The sequence below is a fragment of the Topomyia yanbarensis genome, chromosome 2 (genome assembly GCF_030247195.1).
Source record: "Topomyia yanbarensis strain Yona2022 chromosome 2, ASM3024719v1, whole genome shotgun sequence".
Taxonomy (NCBI): Eukaryota; Metazoa; Arthropoda; class Insecta; order Diptera; family Culicidae; genus Topomyia; species Topomyia yanbarensis.
In genome coordinates, this window is record NC_080671.1 from 2,581,610 (window position 1) to 2,606,583 (window position 24,974).

At 40.0% G+C, this 24,974-nt stretch overlaps 4 protein-coding genes across 4 annotated transcripts; 2 read left to right on the top strand and 2 right to left on the bottom strand.

Annotated features, from left to right (window-relative positions):
• Window positions 1–8,768: 8,768 nt before the first annotated feature.
• Window positions 8,769–9,823, bottom strand: LOC131682466 (cytidine deaminase-like). The gene is made up of 3 exons (XM_058963945.1): window positions 9,495–9,823; window positions 9,285–9,406; window positions 8,769–9,227 (listed from the first exon to the last, which is right to left on the bottom strand). The coding sequence occupies exons 2-3, from the start codon at window positions 9,343–9,345 to the stop codon at window positions 8,818–8,820; spliced, it is 471 nt and encodes a 156-aa protein (XP_058819928.1). The 5' UTR covers window positions 9,346–9,406; window positions 9,495–9,823; the 3' UTR covers window positions 8,769–8,817.
• Window positions 9,824–16,701: 6,878 nt separating this feature from the next.
• Window positions 16,702–17,375, top strand: LOC131680887 (protein CEBPZOS). The gene is made up of 2 exons (XM_058961602.1): window positions 16,702–16,957; window positions 17,058–17,375. The coding sequence occupies exons 1-2, from the start codon at window positions 16,828–16,830 to the stop codon at window positions 17,225–17,227; spliced, it is 300 nt and encodes a 99-aa protein (XP_058817585.1). The 5' UTR covers window positions 16,702–16,827; the 3' UTR covers window positions 17,228–17,375.
• LOC131680885 (tubulin-specific chaperone C) lies at window positions 17,323–18,612 on the top strand. The gene is made up of 2 exons (XM_058961600.1): window positions 17,323–17,463; window positions 17,529–18,612. Exon 2 carries the CDS (start codon window positions 17,558–17,560, stop codon window positions 18,602–18,604), a length of 1,047 nt encoding a protein of 348 aa, XP_058817583.1. The 5' UTR covers window positions 17,323–17,463; window positions 17,529–17,557; the 3' UTR covers window positions 18,605–18,612.
• A 12-nt stretch (window positions 18,613–18,624) lies between these two features.
• On the bottom strand, window positions 18,625–19,301 carry LOC131680886 (ATP synthase subunit g, mitochondrial). Its single transcript, XM_058961601.1, has 3 exons — window positions 19,203–19,301; window positions 19,080–19,141; window positions 18,625–18,988 (listed from the first exon to the last, which is right to left on the bottom strand). Exons 2-3 carry the CDS (start codon window positions 19,117–19,119, stop codon window positions 18,729–18,731), a joined length of 300 nt encoding a protein of 99 aa, XP_058817584.1. The 5' UTR covers window positions 19,120–19,141; window positions 19,203–19,301; the 3' UTR covers window positions 18,625–18,728.
• Window positions 19,302–24,974: the final 5,673 nt, after the last annotated feature.

Genomic DNA, 24,974 nt, shown 5'->3' on the forward strand with positions numbered 1-24,974 from the left:
TTGAGTACGTGCCAACCGACAAGTTCGGCAACGCTGACGTGTTGTCTCGTCTAATCAACCAGCACGTTAAACCAGAGGAAGATTACGTCATTGCGAGCATTATCCTCGGAGAAGATGTAAGGTCAGTAGCCGCTGATACTGTTAATATATTACCTCTCAGTTTCGGAGTTGTAGCACAGAGTACCCAAGCTGATCCACTGCTTCGCAAAGTCTTCCGGTACATATGAGACGGCTGTCCTTCAACAAAAGCCGTCGATCCGGAGCTTAAGCGGTTTCACTCCAGGCAGGAGTCACTTACTGTGGTTGATGGGTGTATTCTGTTTGCTGAACGACTCGTCATTCCATCGCAGTATCGAAAACGATGCTTGGACCAGCTTCATCGTGGACATCCGGGCATGCAGCGGATGAAAGCAATCGTCAGAAGCTACTGGCCCTCCATAGATGATATCATTGGTTACGTAAAGGCGTGTCAGCATTGCGCATCCGTTTCCAGGTCCCCTTCTTGCGCTGCTTCTGTACCGTGGCCGAAAACATCCGGCCCATGGCAGCGTGTTCTAGTAGATTTTGCCGATCCCATCGGAGGCGAATACTACCTCATCGCAGTGGATTCGTACTCCAAGTGGCCGGAGTTTGTACAAACCAGAAGAATCACCTCTACGGCTACAATCAGCATCCTGTGTGGCCTTTTTGCTCGACTTGGTATGCCAGTGACTCTAGTGTCCGACATCGGTACCCAATTTACGAGGTATCGAGCACATCACGACAGCCCCCTTTCACCCACAATCCAACGGCCAAGCTGAGCGTTTTGTAGACACTTTCAAAAGGGCCGTCAAGAAAATCCGAGAAGGGAGAGGATCAATTACTGATGCGTTGGATACCTTCTTGCTTGCTTATAGAAGCACACCTAACCGTTCGGTTCCTGAAGGCAAATCTCCATCTGAACTCTTGTTCGGTCGCAAGATCCGAACCTGTCTCGAACTACTTCGGCCGCCCCCTGCGACTGAACCGAAGCCAATCGAGAAGCAGCACAACCAGTTGAGATTTTTCAGTCGGAATGATCCAGTATTTGGCAAAGTAGATGCAAAACAGTTGGAAATGGAAATTAGCGATCGAAGGATACGATCGCTGCGAGGAGGGGCCATTTAGCAGTCAACTGATTCAAAAATGTTTGTACTATACGGAGAAAACGTATCAGAATGCTTTTAAGGTCCTGGAGCCACTTACTTCGGCTTTTGAACATCACTTCCGTCGGATTTATTAAATGTAGTTAGTGCACTCTCAGGGGAGGACACCTTGGCACCCTTACGGGGCAGTCTAGGGGCAGCTAGTTTTCTCCTCTTCCTGGATTCCCCCGGGTTGACAAAAGATGTTCCCACTTGTGAATCGTCAGATTCCTGCTCAACTCGAGCCAAAAGAGCAACGAAATTTTCGGAAGGGACAGATGGCGAAGCATTCTGAAGCATTTCTGCATAAGATTGCTTCGAGAGATCCTTAAGGGCGTGCCTAATTTTATCCCCGCGCTACTTGCACGCAGGCCATGATTTAAGAACATGCGGAGGGCCCCCGCAATAAATACATTTTCCACCTTCTCCACCACAAGCGTCATCCTCATGCTCTCCCTTGCATTTGCCGCATTCTTTCTTATTGACACAATGGGTGGATGTGTGGCCCAGCTGCTTGCAATAGACCTTTCTCGTCCGACCTAACCCCCTTTTTTCTTATTTTTAATCGAAAGAATACACATTTTTAAGAATATTTCCGTTAAAATGAGACTTTTTAGAGCTATCGTGATTTTTTAATGATTTTTTAAAGTTTGAAAAATGCAAGAATGTTGAATATTTTTTTCACCTTTGCAAGAATGGTGAGACTCAAAAAGTGTGTTTGGGCAGCACTGGTTTGTATATTTTTTCTCGAGTTCTTGGCAACGCGGCAAATGAAGTGGTGAGTCGCGGTACAAAATTCATTGGCAAGGTAAACAAAATAAAGTGAACCTTTCGCTGTAGAGCATTGCATGAAAATGTTTAACCTCACCTATTTGACAGTTCAGAGAGCTTGTTTACATGGTATTGAAATTTTTTGTTGATTCGATCATAGTATGAGAAACTTGGTTCGGTTCGATGCTAAATATTAACACCTTGTAAACTAGCTCGCTCAGTTGTAATTTATCGTCATCATGCAATGTTCCGTTAAATTTAGCATTTCGACTTTTGTTGTACATGATTCGTTGAAGTGAGCCATTTCTAGCCAAACATTTGAAAAAGGCTTACTCCAAAATGCAAGTTGATAGTTCATGCAAAAATGGAAATTAAAAGTATTTTTTTCTAATTTGATGCGAATTTGTTATACATTCCAAGCGTGATCTGCCCCTACACTCAGAAAAAAGTAAACGTTATGCCTATTGATTTCACACATAGATTTTTGCAATTAACGGAGGCATATAGACACTATTTGCTGGCACATAAACCTAATGTGTGTATTTACAAGAAATATTAATCTTACATTCACATTCCATAACTATTAGGCACATAAAACCCCATTCTATAACAATATGCACATATAACTTACGTGTGTGCATACATAGTTTATACAGTTGACACATAGAAGGTATGTGTGCGCATGATAACAATAGCATTTCTTCTTCATATGAATTTTAAGCGGTTTGAAGCAAATAGAATTAACGTTTGGATTTTTCTCAGTGTAGTTCTGTGCTCATATTAAACCCACATATTGTGTGCGAACCCGAACAGCGTATTTCGTACAAAAACACATGCACTTGTTCGCCTGTACAACCTCACCATTTCTCATTCTCTCTCACCAAAACTAGCGTTGACTCTTTTTGCCTTGTGCGAATCGTTCTCGTGTACGTATTTAGTATTTAGTAAGATTTATATTTATATATTCACTTCGACTGGCTTCACATATTATGCACTCTCTTTAAAATATGAAGTCAATCAGCTGAATAGTTTCTGAGTTATCGCGTCTGCCAATTTGAAAAATGCGGTTTCGTGAAAAATCCCTATTAAAGTCTGGTCATCAAATTAGATTTAACCTGAGACGAGACATGCAAATAGCAAAAAATCGAACGTCGAATACAGCCTGGGGGTACTGTCAAATGCAGCCAGTCTATTTAAACTATGTGAAGCAGAAAGAGAGGTTATGTGAGACGAACTATAGAATGAACAGAAAAAAGAAAACATCTATCGGCAAGTCACGTCTCAGGATTTAACTTCTTTATTCTAACTTTCGGTGTAATATCAGGCCTTTAAAGAATTAGCTTGCTTTTGGTGTCCAAGTAGAAACAATATGCGCAATCATACGAAATAAAACTGTATTAAATTTTTAAATATTACAGTTGTGATTCGCTGGTTGGACATTTTTTAACTGGACCGCTTTTTAGTTGGACCTCCGCTAGTTGGACCATTGTCCAACTAAAAACATCTGAATGTCAAAATCTTATGTCAAATTTACAATCAATCTGACAATTATTAGAGATGTGAATAGATGCATTTAAACTGCCAACATCTCCTTTGGAGAGTTTTTAACATCACGACTGTATAATGAATTTGACCAAAATTTTTCTCAATGTTTACATTTGGTAGTTAGACCCTCTTCAAATTTAGGGATAGAATTTAGTTCAGTTGTTGAGATCAGAGATGCCAGATTTGCAGACAAGTCTGCAAATTCGCAGACTTTTAATTCAAGCTGCAGATTTTTTCGATGACGTTGATATTTGCAGATTTTTTAGTTTGGTTGCAGATATTTGCAGATTTTTTAGTTTGGTTGCAGATATTTGCAGATTTTTGAATATAAAGGCTTTTGGTTACACTAGCTTTGCTGACATTTTTGTTCTTCCCAAATTTTTAAAATTATTATTGCAGACTTTTGAAAAAAGTACCTGGCATCGCTGGTTGAGATCAATCTCATTTGGTTTGATTTTTTGCTGAATCACAACGTTAGTCACAAAACATTTTGACCATCTTTGGTAATTGATGACCTTTACAACCCATTCTAGGTTCGCTCCAGTTGCAGTTGTTTCGTCCCGTCCGGCACCGAGTCAACCGATGGTCCAGCCTGAGACACGCTCGGCTGTTGCTACGTTAATGGCAGCCACCAGCCAGGGACTTGGATTAAAGTCAAAAATATCAGGTACGCCAGGTGGTGTTGCTGCAATCGGTTTGCCGTCGGACATTCCCCTAACCAGAATATTCAGCGGTTCCGATTCGCAGGAGGCAGCCACAGAAGCACAGACTGCTTTGGTTCAGCAATACGCTCCGGCAGGACGATGCTCGTGGAAGATCACGCAGTTCTGGTCCTGTGCACAAGAACAGCCCGATTTGACCCTGTGCGAAGGTTTCAACGAGTCGCTCAGGCATTAGTAGCAGAGTCCTTGCACCTACAGCTTGTCGAGTGAGCAATTCCGACGAAACCACTGCCGTTCGCACCAAGTTGGATCACAATAATAAGTGCGACGTCGAGAAGAAGATTTCCCGAGAGCTAAAAGCAATGCTATAAGATTAAATAGCAGAGTGTTTTTAACGTGACCATAGTATAACGTAGCGGTTTTACACAGATTTATCCCGCAGAATATGATAGCAAAATTACCCAAAAAGTAAGAGCTGACAGCCGAAGTGAAGAGACACACATCCTCTACAGAGGCAAGCAATAACGGAACGCATCCTCACAATGAATTGCTCTCGTTAGATTAAACCCCAGGAAGTACAATTTTCATTGCATAATTTAGTCAACCGAAATAGAAGTCCTCAGTCGAGAAAGAGAGAGAGACTGATAGGGTAGCAGCAGCTAGTAATTAACTTTCGAAAGCAGCGGTTTCGCGTACCCTGGCACTAAGTAGAGTGTGTTAAGTTATTACAAATATTGGTTCACAATGGTAGACTATTACAAAATGCTGGCCGTGACCAGAACCACCACCGATGCGGAAATCAAAAAGGCACACAAAAACTAGCGCTACGATGGCACCCAGATAAAAATCCAGAAGAATCGTATCGACGGTTTAAGGAGATCTCCGAAGCATATTAAGTGCTATCAGATGAGAAAAATCGTCGCATCTATGACCAGTACGACAAGGAGGGTCTGATGACCAACAGTTCCGCGCGGCACCACCATAACACACGACACCGGCGACACATTTATATCCACAATATACTGATGACTTATCCTTCGAAAAAGTAAATAAAAATCTACTCTATCTAAGCAACAAACGTTTTGACTATGCAGTTTATCATTCGCTGCCTAATTATTCTCTGCCAATTTGAACAAGACAACAATTGCAGATAGCTTTATTGCGGTGCCAAAATGATGTCAACTCGGGATGGAATATAACAAATAATTTCTCCTCCCCAGTATTCTTCCGGAATGTACAATCCTCTACATTCTTATCAATCCTTCAAACTCCTTATCGTCAGTACTGAGCACTGTTTTGCACTTGCCGGCTACATCAACGACAATGCGATAACCGGTGAAACTTTTGGTTAAACTTAACTTGAACACAAATAATAATATGTTGAACTTGTTACCTATAAAGTTCAGGTAAACTTCATCTAAAAAATGAGCTATCAATCGGGTCATCTTGTTAGGACTTATCCCATGATCGAACAAATAACTGTGTACAAATCCTTATACATCATCCAGAAAGCAATCGGTTTATAAACCAAAGCTTGATCTTGTGATTCAGCATATGCCAACGGGGTTTCCATCCAGCGTCGATTGGTCAGTGTATGAACCAGGTTCCCAATGTTCCAATCCTTATCCTTCTTGAGTTGATTTTCTTCAAAGAGCATCGAAAGTATTCACTCAAGTGGAATCAAAATTTTGCAAGTCCATATAAACAAACTCTGAACTGTCAGAAAAGTTAGGTTATACACTTTCGTGCAGTATTCTATGTTTTTGACAGGTATATGAATGAATTATTTTAGCATCAGTGATGCCAGATCTATTTAAACAATATCTTGCAGTAAAAATATAAAAGTCTGCAGATTTCCGCAAAAATCTTCAATAAATTTGACATAGAAATGTAGTGTGTTGATATTTTCAATGATCAGAAACGTTGAAGGATAGCTAAAATTAGCTGGCATAGGCTTTTTTCTGCTAAATATTCGTAATCTGCAAAAGATCTGCAGCGAAACTGCAAAATCGGCAGATTTACTAATATATATGCAGATCTGGCATCGTTTTAGTATTCCCCACAGGAAATTCATCCAAATGGTGTAAAAATACGGGGAAACAAGGCAAGATAGGTATTCAGAATATGGGGTTAAATGAGCAGCTCGCACAATTTTTGATTTTTTCAATAGTTAGAGGTACCAAATCATCGCGGCAATATGCAGTAACGCATCGGGGATAAAAAAGGAAGCATCCTAGCATATAAAATTTTTTGACGAGAAAGGTCTATTGCTCCAGTTCATTACCCGCGGTACAAACAAGCGAACAGATAGAGGAACCTTATCCAGAAGGACAAGATTGGGAAGAGAAGACCCGGAGAAAGCCACCAGAAGCGAGTCTGACAGAGACTAAGTTGTCTTATTATTCTCAGTTTTTGCTGAATACAATTATTTGCATTCCAGAATCTTCACCTGTTGAAGTGAAGGGTCCTTAAAGTAGCCAACCCCGTAGTTCAACAGGTCTTTGCAGCTCAGACCCGGTTCAGCGACGACCCCATCGATCTCCACTGCCCTACAAGGCACATACACCCTAAATTGCTTCGTAAAGTGCTCACAGCGAGCAATTTGGTTGGCCTGGTCTAGGTCATTCACTTAACGCGTATCTTATTAGCTCGAACACGTGTTATATGTGCTACGGACGGGTAGTTAGCAGTCAGCTCCCTTGAGATCTCTTGAATATTGGGTGATTTCGTGTTGGGCCGGAAATAGACCACCCAGGGTCTATTTGAACTAGCTGGGTATGTTTTAAAGCGGGGAGGATTGGAAGACTCAGGGGAGGGAGTAGTTTTGCGAACATCCATTGGAATATCAGGGGGTTCAGCGATAAGGTTTGAATTATTTTCACCCTCGGCCATTTAGGGTCGAGGTTATATAGGGAATGGGATCTATTAAGTCACAGTAACAAAGTTGAAACGTGAAAATAAAGAATGTAAAACAGAATACTCAGCTTCTCCAGCGACGTCCGTGCGTCTTCACCAGATCAATTAAAACAAAGGTTGTTTCAGACAAAGGCTGACCTTCACAATAATTGCGCTTGTTATAAACACCACTCACAGCGAGAGAAGACGATCTGCTTCGATCGAAAGCTCGAAAACGAATGATGATCAGAATTAGATTTGCTAATTAGTCGTGTTGACCACCCAAGTAACCGTAAGCATTAAGCCATTGCACTATATTGGCTATACATTTGCAATAATGTTGCATTGAAACTCCATTACAGCATTAACAACGCAATAAAGCTCTATATTAGCATCAATAATGCATAACTGCACAGCCGATATATATCATTAAAGCTTGCTCTATATGCGTATATAAAGCTGATATAACGCGTACATGCTTGAAGGATCTTTAAAGCATGTAAGCTTTACAAGTGCATTTAATGCCATTATAGAGCAAATAAAAAGCTGATATAATGCTATTGTAATGCTGTGGGTTTATTTGTTATGCAACTCTTCTTGAAGATTATATTCGGCATATTTCATTTCAATCGAACATATGCAATATGATCCAGGAAGCAAACGCAGCGCACTTACCGTGAAGGACGAGGCAAGGTACCTCAGTTCGAGACTTACTAAAGGTAATTTTTGTAAACATTCATATCATGTGAGAACGAAAACCTATTAAGGAGAATCCCTTCCAGGAATAATACTCGGCCAAGAGATAAAAATTTCGGCACACGCGCTTGCACATACTTGATGGTTTATTTTGAGAATGGCCCATCAAGCTCATATCTGACCTTCTGAAGGGAACAAGTTCCGTTTAAGTAACGTGGGCAGGCTATATTTTCCGCAATTGACGATACATTTGATAAGTAGTCTAGAACAAGCATTGGACGCAATGGCTATTATCCTGCAGCTCATATGCATATGAAGATGTTGGAAATAGTATTGATTGTTCTATTTTGAATGTAATATGCTAGTAGAATAAAATAAAGTTTTTCTGACAATATTTCATTTTAATACCACATATAACAAACATACACTATATAACACTTAACATCGGAAAAATCTTGTATAGAACAAAAGTAAGAAAGGATCCGACAACCATTTGATTTCGATGTTGAATTATTTGAGAATGCGATTTGTATATTTAATATATAATATGTAATATATTTTATGGTATGTACTAATGGTCTTAAAACCATTTATATTACGTGAATTTTTTTGGTCGAATATCTCTTGGTATTATTGTTCATCAAGTGCTTTTCGTTTTGATGAGTTATTTGGTTCAGTTGTATTCAGCCTTGCTCTGCATTACGACAGATCACATTTTCGAACGAATGTGGTTCGATCGAAGTAGGCTCCCATTTGGTTTTGCTGTCGTTATTGAGAATGCAGATCACATTCGTTCGAAAAAGCGATCCGTCGTAATGGAGAGGCTGATTATGTGACGTAATGTTCATATTATAATTTCGGACAATTTTAGAAGCAGTTGGTTACAAGTAAAACGTTTCATGAAATACATAATGGTTTTTGACATCTTGGGTTGGTCATAAAAATTAGTTTTTATATTACCATGACAACAGGTGTGTAATTCGAAAATAGTACGCAAGTAGATCGTTTTGCACATGACAAATTAAGGTAACTTCGATTATGTTTGTCCTTACAATATATTATTCATGCACAAAACACTTTAGAATTTAATCTAGCTTCAGAAAACTCGGTTGAAATGCGTTGGGCAATAGTGTATACAAAGTAGTTACCATAACCCGTACCGGCGCTGGCTTTGCAACATAGACCGGAATATCCCGTCTGCAAAACTCGGACAGCGTTTGCCGACAGGTTCCGCAGGGGGTCGTAAATTGTGTCTCCTGATAACCAACCACAGCAATTGCTTCATATTCGCGAAACCCTTCGCTCACGGCTTTGCAAATTGCCGTTCGTTCGGCACAAATGCTCGGCCCGAACGTTCCGTTCTCCACGTTACAGCCGGTGAAGATCTCTCCGGTTGTTGTTCTCAAGGCTGCACCCACGGCGAAGTTACTATACGGGCAGTACGCATTTTTACGCACTTCGATGGCAGCTTGGATCAGTTGGTGAACCTTTGAATCTAAAAACGAATATAAGGTTAGAATAATAAATCTAGTCGACGTTCGATTCTATTTACCGAGAGACGAATAGTCTACAATCGTTTCACCATCCACAGTTCCGTTGAGATTGTTATTCATTGTATTTTCTCTGGTAGTTTGTTGATTTCTTCAGCCTTTTGGGCACGTATCAAATCACGATCTAGATGAAACATATGTTAATTTTTCTATTTTATTGCAAAATCCAAGATCAAGGTGGTTACAAATGTTAGTTCGCACTGAATACTCACCGTCAGTCTGTCGACTAAACTTGTTCCGCCGAAATTGACCAACCCAAATGGAATTGACAAAAAATTAGCACCGTTTCGCTACACAATGTTATCACAGATAGCTACGCAAATATTTGCATGCTTATAAGCAGTTTTAGACAGTCGTCTATGCAAAACACCAGCGTTTATATAATAACCCGGCTCACTCGAATTTTTTATTAATCTTCCAGGGAAACCTGGCTGAGCTTTCACACCACTATCACCATATTAGTAGATTAATCTGCTATCAAAGATAATGCATATGTAGCAGAAAGGTGTTGTTTTCAAAATTTGTAAAAAAAATGTTTAAAAGGAATCGATGACATGCGCACACATCTACAAAATGAACCCAAATCTGGTTCTAAACACTGTTATACGTTAGGGTGGCTCATGATTAGCGCTATGTAAGAACTTGAGACGTGACATGCGAATAGCAAAAAATCGAACGTCAAATGCAGCCAGTTCATTAAACCACTGTCAGTTCATACATTTTGACAGCAGTTGGAGTTAGGAACTGACTCAGTTTCGCCTCAAACGAAAACCACATATGTAAGGCAGAAAGAGAGGCTAGGTGAGACAAACGACAAACATATGATTACGACTTAAAAGCCAACTGTTAAAATTCTCTTTGAAAGGAAATTCCGGACAAACCGTTACTGGTCGAGTACAGTACACAGCAGCAAACGATAAAGAATACTTTTCTCTTTTATCTACTGCTAACATCTGTAATTTGCGAGTTATGGTTTGTCTGGAATTTCCACCCAAGGTGAATTTTGATAGTTGGCTTTTAAGCCGTAATCATAATCATAATATTATGTTAATCATAATATTATGTTTGTCGAGAAATGAACATAAAAATGAAAAAGAAAACATGTATCCGCTAGTCCCGTCCCAGAGATTTTGCTACTGCTCATGTACGTACACGTGACGTGACACAAATACTACATCACTAGCTGGTGGAAAATAATAAACAAAGCCAACAAAAGCAAATAGGATTGTTTTCAACCAAGAACCTGCACCCAGTCAGCGTGGCAAGCAGAAAGTTAGCTAAAGTTGAGCAAAGCGAAATTGATGCTGGCAGAGTTTCTGCGAGCATTTTGCGCGATTTGTGCGAGAATTCTGGCAACGAATTCGCTCAAATGCAACAACCGTTTCTGACAGACGTGGTTAAACCAACCGTTGCTGCTAACTTTTATCCAGAATCTAGTCAGAAATGTACGGCCAAGATCTTTGCACGCTTCCTGCCACATCTTTGTCAGATGTTTTACTCGATTCGTGCTAAATTCTACCAGGTAGGAATTGCCAGGATCTTTGCACAGTTTATGTCCAAGTTATGCCAGGGTTTTGCTCGGTTTCTGTCAAAATTTGCCAGAAAACGCGAGCGAGCGCGAGTTCGCCCTAGCTCAACTAACCCGACAGAATACGCGCAGAAATCTGACAGGGCTGCCAAACCAAGACTTACAGAAATGTAGCAGAGCGGTCTCTGCCAGAAAATTTGCTCACTGGGGCGATTGCTGGCCGATCGAAGCGCCGACCAGTGGCAAGTTGCTACTTGCTGTTGTCATTTCAAAACGACAGTTTAATTTCTTACACAAGTTGATAACTTTACTTGTATGTCAGTTCTCAGTGGTATTATGGCCTTTTTTGATCCAATGGGATTGCTTTCTCCGTTTACCGAGCTTGGTGAAATGCTTGCACAAGACCTGTGGAGGACTGGATGTGAATGGGACGACCGAATCGATGATGTTATCGAGCATAGAAACTTTTAAAGTCCCACCAAGTAATTTTGTTTTAAAATTTAAATCTGTTAGAGCATGTTCAGGAGTGTTTCAATTCTACATTCATAATTTTGACAGTTCTATAATATAAAACTGAAAATTTTAAAACTAGAACTTGCTCTCCCCAGCAGCAGTTTTAACGGATGTTCTATTCAATTTATAATTCATGTCTCGCCATGCCTTCAGCGTTACTGCATTCAAATTTATTTTTCCCCAGTCTATTAGAGCACTCTAGTTAGAGTGTGGCCAAGAGGCCATGACGTATCCAAGCGAACATGAAATTTGACGTATACACAATAGAAATGTGTCAGATTTCTGCTCGTTTGGATACGTCAAACGCGTCTTGGCCGCACTCTAACTAGAGTGCTCTACAGTCTATCGGGTCTAAGTGTCTGTGCTGAAAACTTTGCAAGTATTTAAAACACAGTTCTAAACGTGTTTTAAAATCAACAACAAATAGAACGACGTCGTATAACAGTTTTAAATTTTTAAACAAAACTGTTCGAAATTATGAAACAAAACGCTCTTCTGGGGATGTGAATGTTTTAGTTCCAGTTCTACTTTGAAACTCCTATACAAAATAAAACGCTCCTGAACATGCCCTTATACGACGCCGTTCTATTTGTTGCTGATTTTAAAATACGTTTAGTTTTTCAGTGTTATGAGTTGTTCGAGTTACATTTCCGACCAGCTAAAAATTATGGTTTCGAAAAAATCGCGTTTAAAGTTTTTAATACTCTCGTGGTATAAATAAGAGGCGCTTCGGCGACATATCATTTTCAAAACTATTTAAGCACATTTTCAGCCGACGACGATTTTTTAAATGTTTTGAAAATTCTAGTGATGCAACCCCTTAATAACTTGATATTAAGTAAAAACTGTTGCATACGGCCAGTTTTTAGAAGAAAAATTATGTTCATTTTCCAGGATGTTTGTCCAGATGTCAAAATTTTATTTAAAATTTTTCAACTAAGGGGTTCCTTTACTTTCAAAAAAAAATAAAACAATTTTTTGGGAATAAATTGTTGGGGAGCGAATAGATTTTACTTATTTATTTTTATTACAAAGATACGTGTTTTGGCTCTCGAATTTCACTTTTGAAGATAAAAAAAAATCTCGTGCTATCTTGAACCGCGTTTTCCCTGTCAAGTGAGTCTTCTTATAGAGCTATTGGTCCGATTTAATTTTTTTTTTAATTGTTCAGAAACCATACCGCTATGTTGGGCCTAGAACGATTTGCAAAATTTTATTTTGTTCCATTTTTATACCCCTTATAGGTTGAAAAAGATGTTATAATTAGAATTTTTTGCAAATCGTTACATAACTTAAAAATCATTTTAAAAAACCTGTTTCGGGAAAACATAGCCAATGCAACTATGACTATAGAGAATATCAACTTTTTGGTTACAGATTACCCAATTAGCCAAAACTTTACTTAAGCGGGACCAATGTAATTTCAACATCAATATCACCAATGACGTTTCAACGTTGCAGAGATTTTTATTTTCGTCGTTAAAAGTTAAGTTGAAAAGCCAAAACATGTATCTTTAAAAGAAAAAAAAATCAAGATTCATTCAGTAGATCTTTCGCAATTTATCCCCAAAAAAACACCTCAATTATAGGCCTCGAAGGCAGAGGACCCCCTTGAAATTTCGATGGTACATGATGCAACAAACATTGAAGAATGTTATAAAAAATCTTTAATGTGATAGTTCGAATATGTCTTTCCTATTTTAGCCAACTTTTTGCTTCAGCTACTCCATAGTGTGCTGGAAAGAAGGAATCAACCCCTATGTTTGAGTAAGTCGGTCATACGAGTGGATAACAAGTTTCATTCCGAGGGCTATTTGGCATACATATGCAAAGAACTGCTCATGTTTAAAAGAAGGAGTCAACTCCTATGTTCGAATAAACCGGGCAAACGAGTTGATCACAGGTCATGCCCTTATTGATTCATCTGCTGCATAAATTGCTTGCAATTTTGTTTGCTTTTTGACTTTCTAGTAAATTTAAACTACCTTCTCAATTAAATTTGTTCTCCAATTAAATACCCAACAATCAATGAAAGCTGAATAAGCGTTTGATAAACGAAAATATGCTGAGCTTGAACTGATGAAGCTATGATTCAGCTATATTGTTTTTTTATATGGTTGTGCTAAACTATATCTAATGGTAAATGAATGCATATGACACACTGTTTGGCGATTTAATTCGCTTTTGATTTATGAGATAACTAACTTCTCATACTTGATACGAGGCCTTCTTCATGAGAGTCCTGTACTAAATTCTGAAATTAGTCCTGCTTACATAGTTTGAATTACAAAAAATAATTGTAAAAATACTACTATTGTTTGGTCGAGAAGAAATGCTACTGGCAGTGTGCTCTTCGAAGGGAGCAAGATGGCTCCTCGAAGTGTAGCGGAAGAGCTCGGGCAGAAATAGTTGGCGATAAGCACACGATAATATCAGCATCAGACCATAACCACATGCCCGACCCCCTACAGATGGAAAATACACGATTCCGAGCAACATTGAAGAGAAAAGCACTTGAAGGGAGCGAAAAACCAGAAAAAGTAATTCGGTTATGTGCTGCGCAGTTTCCGGTTGAGGTAAATGCAATTTTGGTGAACTGTTACAAAATCAAAAATTACAAAAGCAGTCTCTTTCACACCGTTTGCTGAATCTTTATGAAAATTAATCAGCAGTACTGTAATAACATTCTGAATAATATTGGTCAAGATTTAGCAAACGATGTAAAAACACTGCTTTTTAGTTTTCGATGCTAATTATTATACTTTATAACTAGAGTGTATGTAAGGACGACACTTTCATACAGTCTGCACATAATCACTAGGTAACGACAGATTGTTCCTTCGAACGAATGTGCTTATTATTTACAAGATTTACAACACGATAGATAAATATGGTTTTCTCTATCTAATATAATTTATTTTAACAGGTGCAAGCTACTATATCTAAATTTGCACAGAGAAGACTATGCCAACGACAACGACATGCAGGATATCTCCCAGTAGACCCTGAAGATTACGACCTAATAGACCCTTCTTTTACAAAAACTTTTGACAGCTCCGATTTTCTCTTGAAAAACATTAAATTGAAAGAAGATCGATTACTCATATTCTCGACTATTTCTAACTTAACGAGACTAAGTCAATCATGAGTGATTATCCTTGACGGCACATTCTCTTCGTCACCAAAAAACTTCCACCAAGTTTTCACCATCCACAGGTCCATCGGAACAGGCATTGAACGAATGTCCTTGCTCTTAGTACACATGCTCCTTCCAGACAAATCGGAAGCCACCTACAAAAAAGCTCTAAAACTGATGAAAACCATAGCAGCTGACAACAATATTGAAATTAATCCGTCGACTGTACTGACAGATTTTGAAACCGCTGAGATAAACGCTATAGCAAGGATTTTCCCGATTCTGTGCAATATGGTTGCTTTTTCCACCTAACGAGAAATTGGTGGAAACGGATCCCAAAATTGGGATTATCGGGAATTTATTTCAAAAGCGTGCAAATGCAGATGTCTTTCAGGCCTTGGCCTTTTTGAAGCCTCAAGATGTGCCTGAAAGCTTGGGTATTGTTCGTGCTTCAGCTCCGCAACAAATGGCCCCGTTCTTTGATTACATCGAAAAAAAATTACGTTGTGGGGAAGCGAAGGGTTGGAAAACATTGCGCACAGGCGCAGCCCAGATTTTCCCCTGAATTATGGACCATGCGAACACCCTGAATGACATACCCAGAACCTCAAACGCAATAGAGGGGTATCACAACAAATTCAATGCACTCCTAAAAGGTACCAGCGACCTTAACTTTTATGCGGTTGTAAAAGCATTCAAGGAGGAAGAGCAATCTACGTCGGCGGAATATATGCGATATCTGCAAGGAGATATGGTCAACCGTTCGTTGTAAAAAAAACATGCAGGAGAGACAAAAAATTAAAAGAAGTTTTAATTGCCGACCAGGAAGATGGTACAACATTGAAAGATACCATTTTATCAATAGCTCTTATATTACAAAACCAAACATGAATTTAATACTAATAAATAAGTCATCTTCAGTTAAAACCTTAATGAGTGGATACAACCTTCAATGAGTGGATAGACCGAATATGTCCAATACATAAAATTTACAGAAGAAAAAACGAGAGGCAGATAGAAAAGTATGCTATCGATGCATAAATAAAATTATGTGTGTAGTGACATCACCGACGAAGTTACATTAAATTCTTCTTCGGGTGATGGGCACCCTAATGAAAAAAAGACTATACATCAACTTTAACCCATATAGTGCAACGATTCTACATATTGTTTGGATGATACCCTGAACAGGTCGTTAGGCTCTTTAATCACAGACTAACAGACATAACACTATGAGGGAATTCCCTCAAAAAACATCGATCCGACAATTTTCCCAGAACACTAGCTCCACCTTTTATTCACAATCCCAAACACTTATTTACTGGTGGGTTACCCCTCAGGTTTGGGAACAATTTTTCACTAGTGGTCTATCCTCCATATGCTTGTTCATATGTCAGTGGCGCCATAATTTCAAATGTGGCCACAGTCCCAACTACAAATATATTTAAAATGACCGTTAAAGCGGGCGAAGCTTTGTTTTTGAGTCTTATGTCTGTTAGTCTGTGCTTTAATCATAAGATGTTTATTGGGGCATAGCGTAATTGGTAAATCGATTGCCTTGTACGCAGCTCACCTGGGTTTGATTCCCAACCCCATAGGGTTAGAGATTTTTCTAATGTGGTTTTCGTTTGAGGTGAAACTGAGTCAGTTCCTAACCCCAACTGCTGTCAAAATGTATGAACTGACAGCGGTTGGGGTTAGAACCTGACTCAGTTTCAGGTTCAAGCGAAATCGCCATAAAAGAGATTTCTCTAACCCTAAAAGAGGCGAATGACCCTAAGGTTAAAACGTCTATAATAAAAATAAAAAGAAATTAAATTCTAAAGAACCACAGATAACAGACGATTAGGTTCGATTAGAATCGTGTGTAAATACCCGCTACTGGAATTTCGAATAAATCAGACATCCGAAACACGTTTGGCAAACGTTTGTAGATGGCGCGGTGATCGATACAATGTAGTTAGAGTGCAGCTGTCAAACACGTGTAGCAAACAGTTACGCAGATGGCAATAGTGAAATACGGATTTCCAACGTTAATCAATTTGAAAGTTTACACAGGTTTTTGAAGAAATTCTATTCTAGCCTAAACGTCTGTTATCTGTGGTAGAACTTTGTATTCATCGCTGCCTGTAAAATTTCCGTGTATAATATTATAACAGTAGCTAATCGATTTAAAATCGGTTATACCAAAAGTCATCGATTAATCGAATGATAATCGGACATCCCTACTTCGCGACTGTGTGACGTGCGTGAATCATCATTCGTTTTTCTGCTCCGAATCTTCGTTATACATAACTGTCTCCTTGGTAGCCTGCTGCCTGTTTACGCAAAAACAGCTTCCGATGTCGGAGGTTTTCGTTTGATAGATATGCTGAACAAAAGTGCACGTCCCGGTTACAAAAGATTCATAAAGAAATCCGCTGCAGTCTTGCTTGCTGTTGAAGTAATAGGTTTTGCTGTCACCTACGCAGGCTGGAACCGACTCAACACCAATAGAGGTACGTGCCAACAAATCCATTTAATTTTACCATTGGACCAATCAATCCGTTTTCATATAATATTCTTATATTTTCTTTGTAATAAAATTCTGCTGCGTAGATTTCCGACATTACATAAAGGAAAACTACCCTTCAGTTTTGGAAAACTATTACCAGCTGGGTGAATACCTCAGCGGTGACACTACGATTCGCAATCACGACGAGTTGATCTGGAGGCAAGAAAAGGCTGCCTCTTTAAACGCTACATTATTGGATACAGTAGGTAAATAAACGATGAATGTTTACATTAAATCGGCAGTCTATCTAGCGGTCTTTGGCGGAATTGGATACGTACTGCTGGAAGTAACTAAACCTAACCAAGCAAAGTTGAACGAAATTAAACGGCTGCAGGGACAATCTGCGGAGGACACTACCAGCAAGAAAGCATTGTTTATGCAAAAGATAAAGGAAGCAGCTGAGAGTAAAGAACCAATATATTTAAAAAAGAAACGCGACGACTAAAACAGGTTAGTAATTAGGATATGTTTTCGTTTTAGTTAAACATGCAATAAGAATTTTTCTTGTTTTTCAGTTATCAATCTAATAATAAAGCACGTAGAAATGTCAGAACTAGCAGAAAACGGTGTATTCAGCGAGAAGGAGAAAATCGCTGACATTCTAAACCGGCGGCACAAGGAGCGCAAGAATCAAATTGAAACCGCCAAGTTAGAACGCCAGAAGGATGCTGACGAATCTGAAGCAATCGAGTATTTTGAAGCATCGTTTGAACAGGAGGTGAAAAAAATTAACAATAGTTTGGATAGTGTCGCAGCGAGCGACAGTAATAAGGCAGCTATTTTCGAAAATGTTCAAAAAGAGATATTCAATCTGCAACGATATCTCTCTACATCAACATTTTTCCTTCACGAGTATAAGATCAAGGTGTGTCAAAATACGATCAACGAACTGTGCAAACGATTGGATATGCTAAAAAATGAACTCATCCCCAAGAAAAAGTTTGGTTTCAAGAGCAAGAAGACGGTTAAAATCAACCAAGACGGACGTTATGCTATCGGTAAAGTAGCGAATGCAACATGCTCGGAAGCATCAGAAGATCGCATGAAGTGGACCTTCTCAGAAAAGCGAAACGAGTGCATCAAACTTCCTCGATCCGCAATAAATGATCAAAACATCACAGCGTCGGATTTGTGCAACTGCATTGTCCGGTTAGAGGGACACTCGGGTTCGTTACAATTTTCAAAGCTTAAAAATTGTCTAGTCTTTTGCGGGCCAACGTCGAGATCAATCTTCCTGGATGATTGCGTCAATTGTAAATTTGTGGTCGCATGCCAGCAACTTCGTTGCCACCGATCGAGGGACTGCGATTTATATCTGAAAGTTACGTCCCGCGCCATTATTGAGGATTGCAGTCAGATTCAAGTGGCTGAATACAACTTGAGCTACGATGGATTGGGGGATGATCTAGTGAAATCAGGATTAGATGAAAGCGCAAACAATTGGAACGAATTAGATGATTTCGACTGGCTCGCAACGGATAAACAATCTCCGAATTGGTCCATCCTGAGTGCTGATCAAGTGATCTCCGATTGGGACCTATATCAAAGCCAGTTTCAAGCAACGTATAAACTATGCAACACTGTTGAATAATCAATAAATAGGCTTCTCGCTTCGCTTTTTGTAGTTTGTATTTATTAGTGTACTTTTTTCTTTATACCGATGTTCTGGTTTCCGATTTCGACTAATCATTCAAGACTTCTCCCGTAACATTCGTTTAAACATCGTAACCGACGAGGTGACGCTTGCCAATGCACTCGCCTACGTAGAACCAGAAGAACACCTCGGCTGTGACTAGCGAGTTAAGCCATGCCTCTTTGACGGTCAGATTCTTCCAGGCTCCGGTGCGGGCCCCAGAGATGATGCGAGCAATACCATTTCGGATAGCCGGAATGTCAGCTGGAGTGGGTGGCGTTAGCTCTACCTTGGCATACTTAAGGAAAACGTTGAATTTTGGTCGTGCCTGGGTCAACAGAGCTGTGAACGAGAATTAGGTACCGTAAATTATGTAACAAAACAAGCAGCCATTGAAGGCGTTCTTTTCTTCACGATGCTGCCCGATACTTACTCGATACCAGTGCGGATCCCTTGTTAGCCAGAGCAGCCATTGTTTGGGTTGATCTTTTTGTGCTTTAAGTACACCAAACATTTTGGATTACAAGAAAATTGATGAAAAATTGGTTAAACTTACATTATAGATCCGTCACCTGAAGAATTCGAAGCAGCACGAACGAGTTTGACGTAGAAATGTCACACCATGATGACATCAATGACAGCTTGAAGAATGAACGGAATGAACTAGTGAGGGGTAGGAATTAAAACATACAGATTGAAGACCATGTATAACAGTTTTTATAAAATTTTTTGGTGTTTGCTCAAAGTGAAACCGCCCCCCGAATAGAAATGTACAGTAACAAAACCATGATTTTCACTGTGACAGTACAGTAATTTTACAATAATTTACAGTAAGTTTTAGTGTTATGCTACAATACAAAAACAATAAACTTTAACGTTTTTACAGTAAATTTCAATGTAAAATAGACTTTTACAGTGAAAAAGGGGGGTGGTTATATATCTTAACAATAAAAAATCAATTTTTCTCCATGCATTTTTTTTATCGAAAACAGTAAAATTTAATGTGAATGCACTGTATCAGTTTTTTGCTGAACTGTGAAATTTTATTGTAAATCTACTGTGAGAACTTGGCATCGAACAATGTTGAAACATTAATAACTATAATATTTATTGCTTTAAGATTGTTTGTAGGGTAAATGCTATTGTAAAATTCTATCCGGGACAGTAAGTTCAGCCGGAAGTATTCCGGCTCCACACACCAAAATTTAGTTGTCGATTTCAGCAAAATTTGGCTGAATTTTCATCAGCTGAAAGATTCAGCAATACAAGATGCCGAAAGATCGGCAATTTGATTTGAACCTGTCTGACAGATTTGCTTTGCTGAAAATTCAGTAATTCAAATTGTCAAATTGACAGCGCGATTAGGGATCATCCATAAATGACGTAGCATTATATGGGGGAGGGGGAGTTTTGTATTTTGTGATGATGTGTGACGACAGGGGGGTAGGGGGTCATGTCATGCTACGTAGCTTTTTAAAGGTTTTCAGTTGATGAAAATTCAGCAAAATTTTGCTGGTATTCGATGAAAAAAAAATATGTTGGCTTCTCAGTGGGTAACTAGCATCTAGCGGGGTATTATTCCCACTGAAAAACCCAAAAATATGTTTCAAAATCGTTCAACCGGGTCCAATGATGGAAGTCTCTTGAACCGTTATTTGGATGTCGTCCAAGGTTGATCCAACGAACGTCCTTCATTGGATGATTTTGAAACCAACCGTTTTTAGGGGGTGATATCAGTTAGCATTCCGGTTCCAGTGACACAACCGATTCTAACTAGTGAGTGCGAGCGCAACGGGTGCTCATCTATTACATTCGAACTCACGTAACTTCCATGTAAACAAACCACCGAGAATTGTCAAACGAAGTTCATCCGGCTCATTTTGTGGGGTTACGTCGGTTGGTGTAAAACCTAATGACGGTACAAGGAGACGAAAACTTTCAGGCCGGTGAGTGTTGGTTTATTCTTGACTCTAGGTGTTCTGAACACTTGGTAAACGATTTATCATTGCTACTGAACGTGACCAAGTTAATGTCACCGTGTAATATTGCCATCGCTATGGACGGTATGACAATGTGTGGTACTATGGACACATTATTGGTTACACAGCAGCGGATGGAGAGGAGGTTGAACTGGTTGAACGTGGAAATGTTGTTGTGTTCGATAAAAATGGTGCGAGCATTTCGAGAAATGGGAAAGTGCTTGCTCGAGCAGCGGAGAAGAATGGCATCTACTGGCTCAAAGTGGAAGGTCAGAGGCAATCATGTGCGCAAGCTGCGGTAACCGAAGTGAACGCTAATTACAAATGACATCGACGTTTGGGACATCTTAATATGAAAAGTGTTTGGGTAATTGTTCCGAATCGCGGCTTTTTCGAAAAGAGGGTTAATTTCTATTGGAAATGGTTCAAAATGGCCTATTTTATAACAAGCAATGAAAAAAATTCGGGGGGAAAGCTTTAAAGTAGTTTAAACTGGAAAAATAAGTTATTCCCACTTACCTTTCTAACAGTGGCATTGCTCGTGAGAAAGTGACGTTAAGGGTGAAGGTAGTGCGATGCGGCTTTGCCGCATAGTCGAGTCCAAGGATTCGAAGCGGCGCAAAGCCGCTGAGAAATCGACGGACGAGGTGGTTTTGATCTTGCTACCGAAGGGTGCAATCAAACCTGTAATCCACTCGTTTGCCCGGTATACTCAAACATAGGGGCTATCTCTAGTTTAAGTCCGACTGAGCGGCAGCGAAGTCGGACAGCATGGCAAAAAGCGATGTGGCGTAGCCACATTAGGCATTAACAATGTTTTATTTAGTAACAATAGGATAGTATTTATTTACAAAAATAAAATGTCAGTGCCGAATGTAGCCACATCGCTTCATTCAAGTGCTTTCCGACTTCGCTGCCGCTCAGTCGGACTTAAACTAGAGATAGCCCCTATGTTTGAGTATACCGGGCAAACGAGTGGATTACAGGTTTGATTGCACCCTTCGGTAGCAAGATCAAAACCACCTCGTCCGTCGGTTTCTCAGCGGCTTTGCGCCGCTTCGAATCCTTGAACTCAACTATGCGGCAAAGCCGAATCACACTACCTTCACCCTTAACGTCATTTTCTCATGAACAATGCCATTGTTAGTAAAGTAAGTGCGAACAACTTATTTTTCCAGTTTAAACTACTTTAAAGCTTCCCCCCGAATTTTTTTCATTGCTTGTTATAAAATAGACCATTTAGAACCATTTCCAAAAGAAATTAACCCTCTTTTCGAAAAAGCCGCGATTCGGAACAATTACCAGTGTTTGTTCGTTGATCAGAAAAGGTATGGTAACTGGTATCGGCGAAACACTGTCGGAACAGATGGAGTTTTGTAAGAATTGCGCACGTGCAAAGCAACCTAGAGTACACATCGATGGTACTCGAACTAGAGCCAGACAACCGCTTGAGCTGGTGCATAGCGATGTTTGTGGTCTTATCACTCCAACCACTTTCGACGGATACAATTATTTCATCACCTTTAGGGATGACTGGACGCATATGGTCGTTGTTTACCTGATGAGAACAAAGGACGAAACTTTCTCAAAATTTAAAGAATTTCATGCAATGGCAACAGCACACTTCGGAGTCAGAATGAAGAGACTCCGTTGCGACAATGGTGGAGAATATCGCGATAGAGAGATGAAAGCATTCTGTATCACTCAGGGAATTAAGTTAGAGTTTGTGGCACCTTATACGCCCGAGCTGAATGGTGTGGCCGAACGAATTAATCGCACTCTTTGGGAGAAGACGCGGGCGATGTTAATTGATAGTGAGAAATTTTGGGGGGAGGCACTGAAATTGCTGTATTTATCACTAACCGGAGTCCAACTAACACCGTAAAGGGAAAAACTCCATATGAAGCTTGGTTCTGTAGAAAGCCGGACCTTTCTAATCTGAGGATTTTTGGATGCCAGGCATTTGCAACAGTTCCGAGCTGTCATAGGAAGAAGCTAGACGATCGCGCAACGGAATATGTGTTTTTTGGTTACGGGGTGAACTGTTGGAGGCTATGGGATGCCATAAAACAGAAAGTCGTTTGTTCGCGAAGTGTTACGTTTAATGAATCAAAGAGCAGCATTAAGAGCAAAATGAAATACAACGAACCAGTATCTGTTGTTGAAGTACCGTGTGACGAAACTCATGATGACCAAGAAGTAGACGAATTTCATTCGGTTGGAAACATGTTAGATGATCGGAACGACTATTTCTCAGAAGAGGTACTGCAACCAGAAGAGGATCCTTTAGGTGTCCGACTGAACCCTGAACAAAGTCGTCAACAGCCTGTTTGGATGACATCCGGAGAGTACGATTTGTCTAGAAATGCTGCAATAGCTCTTGAATGTTTTTTATCGGACGCGCTTGAGTCATACCAAAATATTCGAAGTCGGGACGATGAAACTCAATGGATGCAAGCTGTTACGTCCGAGATGGAAGCACTGGAACAAAATGAAACGTGGAGTGTTATAAAGAATCCAGGAAAGTTGAAAATCATTAGCTCGAAATGGGTTTTCAAGCGGAAAAACAATGATGGCAAGTCGGACCAATTTAAGGCACGACTGGTGGCGCGTGGATTTCTACAGAAGTGTGGTGTAGATTTTATGGAGTCGTATGCACCAGTCGCCCGTCTTCCTACTATACGATTTATACTGGCTCTTGGCGTGAAAAATGTTTATTACTTCCGACATATTGATGTAAAAACCGCTTTCCTGAACGGGGTACTCAAGGAAGACGTGTGCATGCTTCCGCCAGATGGCATGAAGTTGAAGCCGGGTTATATTCTGAAGTTGTCTCGTTCGTTATTAGTCTAAAGCAAAGTGTTGGAATGATCGCTTTCACGAGTTCATCATCAGCATAGGCTTCCAACAGTCAACGGCAGATGTTTGTTTGTATTATAGTATCAGCGGGTCCGAAGTTGTTTACTTGGTGATATACGTTGACGACATGTTGCTGTCGGGCAGTAGCTTAGCAGTAATCGAAGAGGTTCGGAACAGACTTGAACAGTGTCTGAAGCGAGTATTGCGATACCTACGAGGCACAACAAATGTCGGACTGTTGTTCAGAAAAAGTGAGAGTAATCCTGTGCACAGTTGCTACGTCGATTCCGATTGGGTGAATGACCTTTTGGATCGAAAATCATCTTCAGGTTTTCTTATAAAGGTGTACGGAAACGTCGTTCAATGGTATAGCCGCAAACAGACTGTAGTGGCACACTCCACTTGTGAAGCTGAATTCGTTGCAGCATGTGATGCTGCAAAAGAAGTATTGTGGTTATTGAAGGTTATGAAAGATTTAAATCTCCAGGTGCAGCTGCCTGTAATCATGTTTGAGGACAATAATGGTTGTATCAACATTTCGGAGAACCCAGAGACTCGCCGGTCGAAGCATTACGACGTTCGATTCCATTTTCTACGAGAGAAAGTAAGAGAGAAGTTTCTAAAACTAAAGCAAATTTCCTCGCAGGAACAGACAGTAGATACGCTCACAAAAGCATTAGGTAAGACTTTGTTCGTGAAGCAACGAGATGGATTAGGGTTGATTGACTTGAGAGGAGGTGTAGAGACATCTATTTGTGAGATGACGTAGTAGATGCAAGTCACCACACCTTGCTGTTGCAACAACATTGGTCCCCTTTTTTCTTTTTGTTCACCATATTCCGTTCTACTATAAACAAAATGAGTAACAAACTGTACACAAGTGTTTTTCTTTCTAAATGAAAAAGTTCCGCGAAATCGTACCGTAGTTCCTTGCTTTTCCTACCAGAGTCGATCTAAAATCTCAACGATTTATACACGATTCGAATCGAGCCTAAACGCGTGTTATCTGTGGGTGAACTTAAACTTTTAACCGGTAGTGTAATATAAGTCTCGATCGTTCTAAAAGCCAAACCGCCATTTTGACATCCCCGATTGCGTCCGCAGGACCCCGTGGTTATATTTCGAAATCGTGGTTTATACTGCAAAACCTTTGTTGCCTAGTAAAGCCCTACCGTGTCCACTCGTCAATTAACTACGCCAGAAACCGGGCATAACTGACGAAACGCAGCCCTCGTCAAAGCTCGAGTCCGTCAATATACTCGGAGACTGCGTAGAGGGCCGGTAGCGAGCGACATAGCCGTAGCGGATCCGTGTGGAGTTTCGGAGTCGGTTGTCGAAAAGCAACGAAATTGGTGGTGGAATGGTAGTGACATCGAGCTGGAGTGAAGGAGGGACCCGTAGAAGAGAAGAAAGGAAAGTGCTAACGTAGGAGGTGGGAAAGAACGGAATAAAAAGTGTCGACAGAATTCGATTAAAGAGGTGTTTACTTG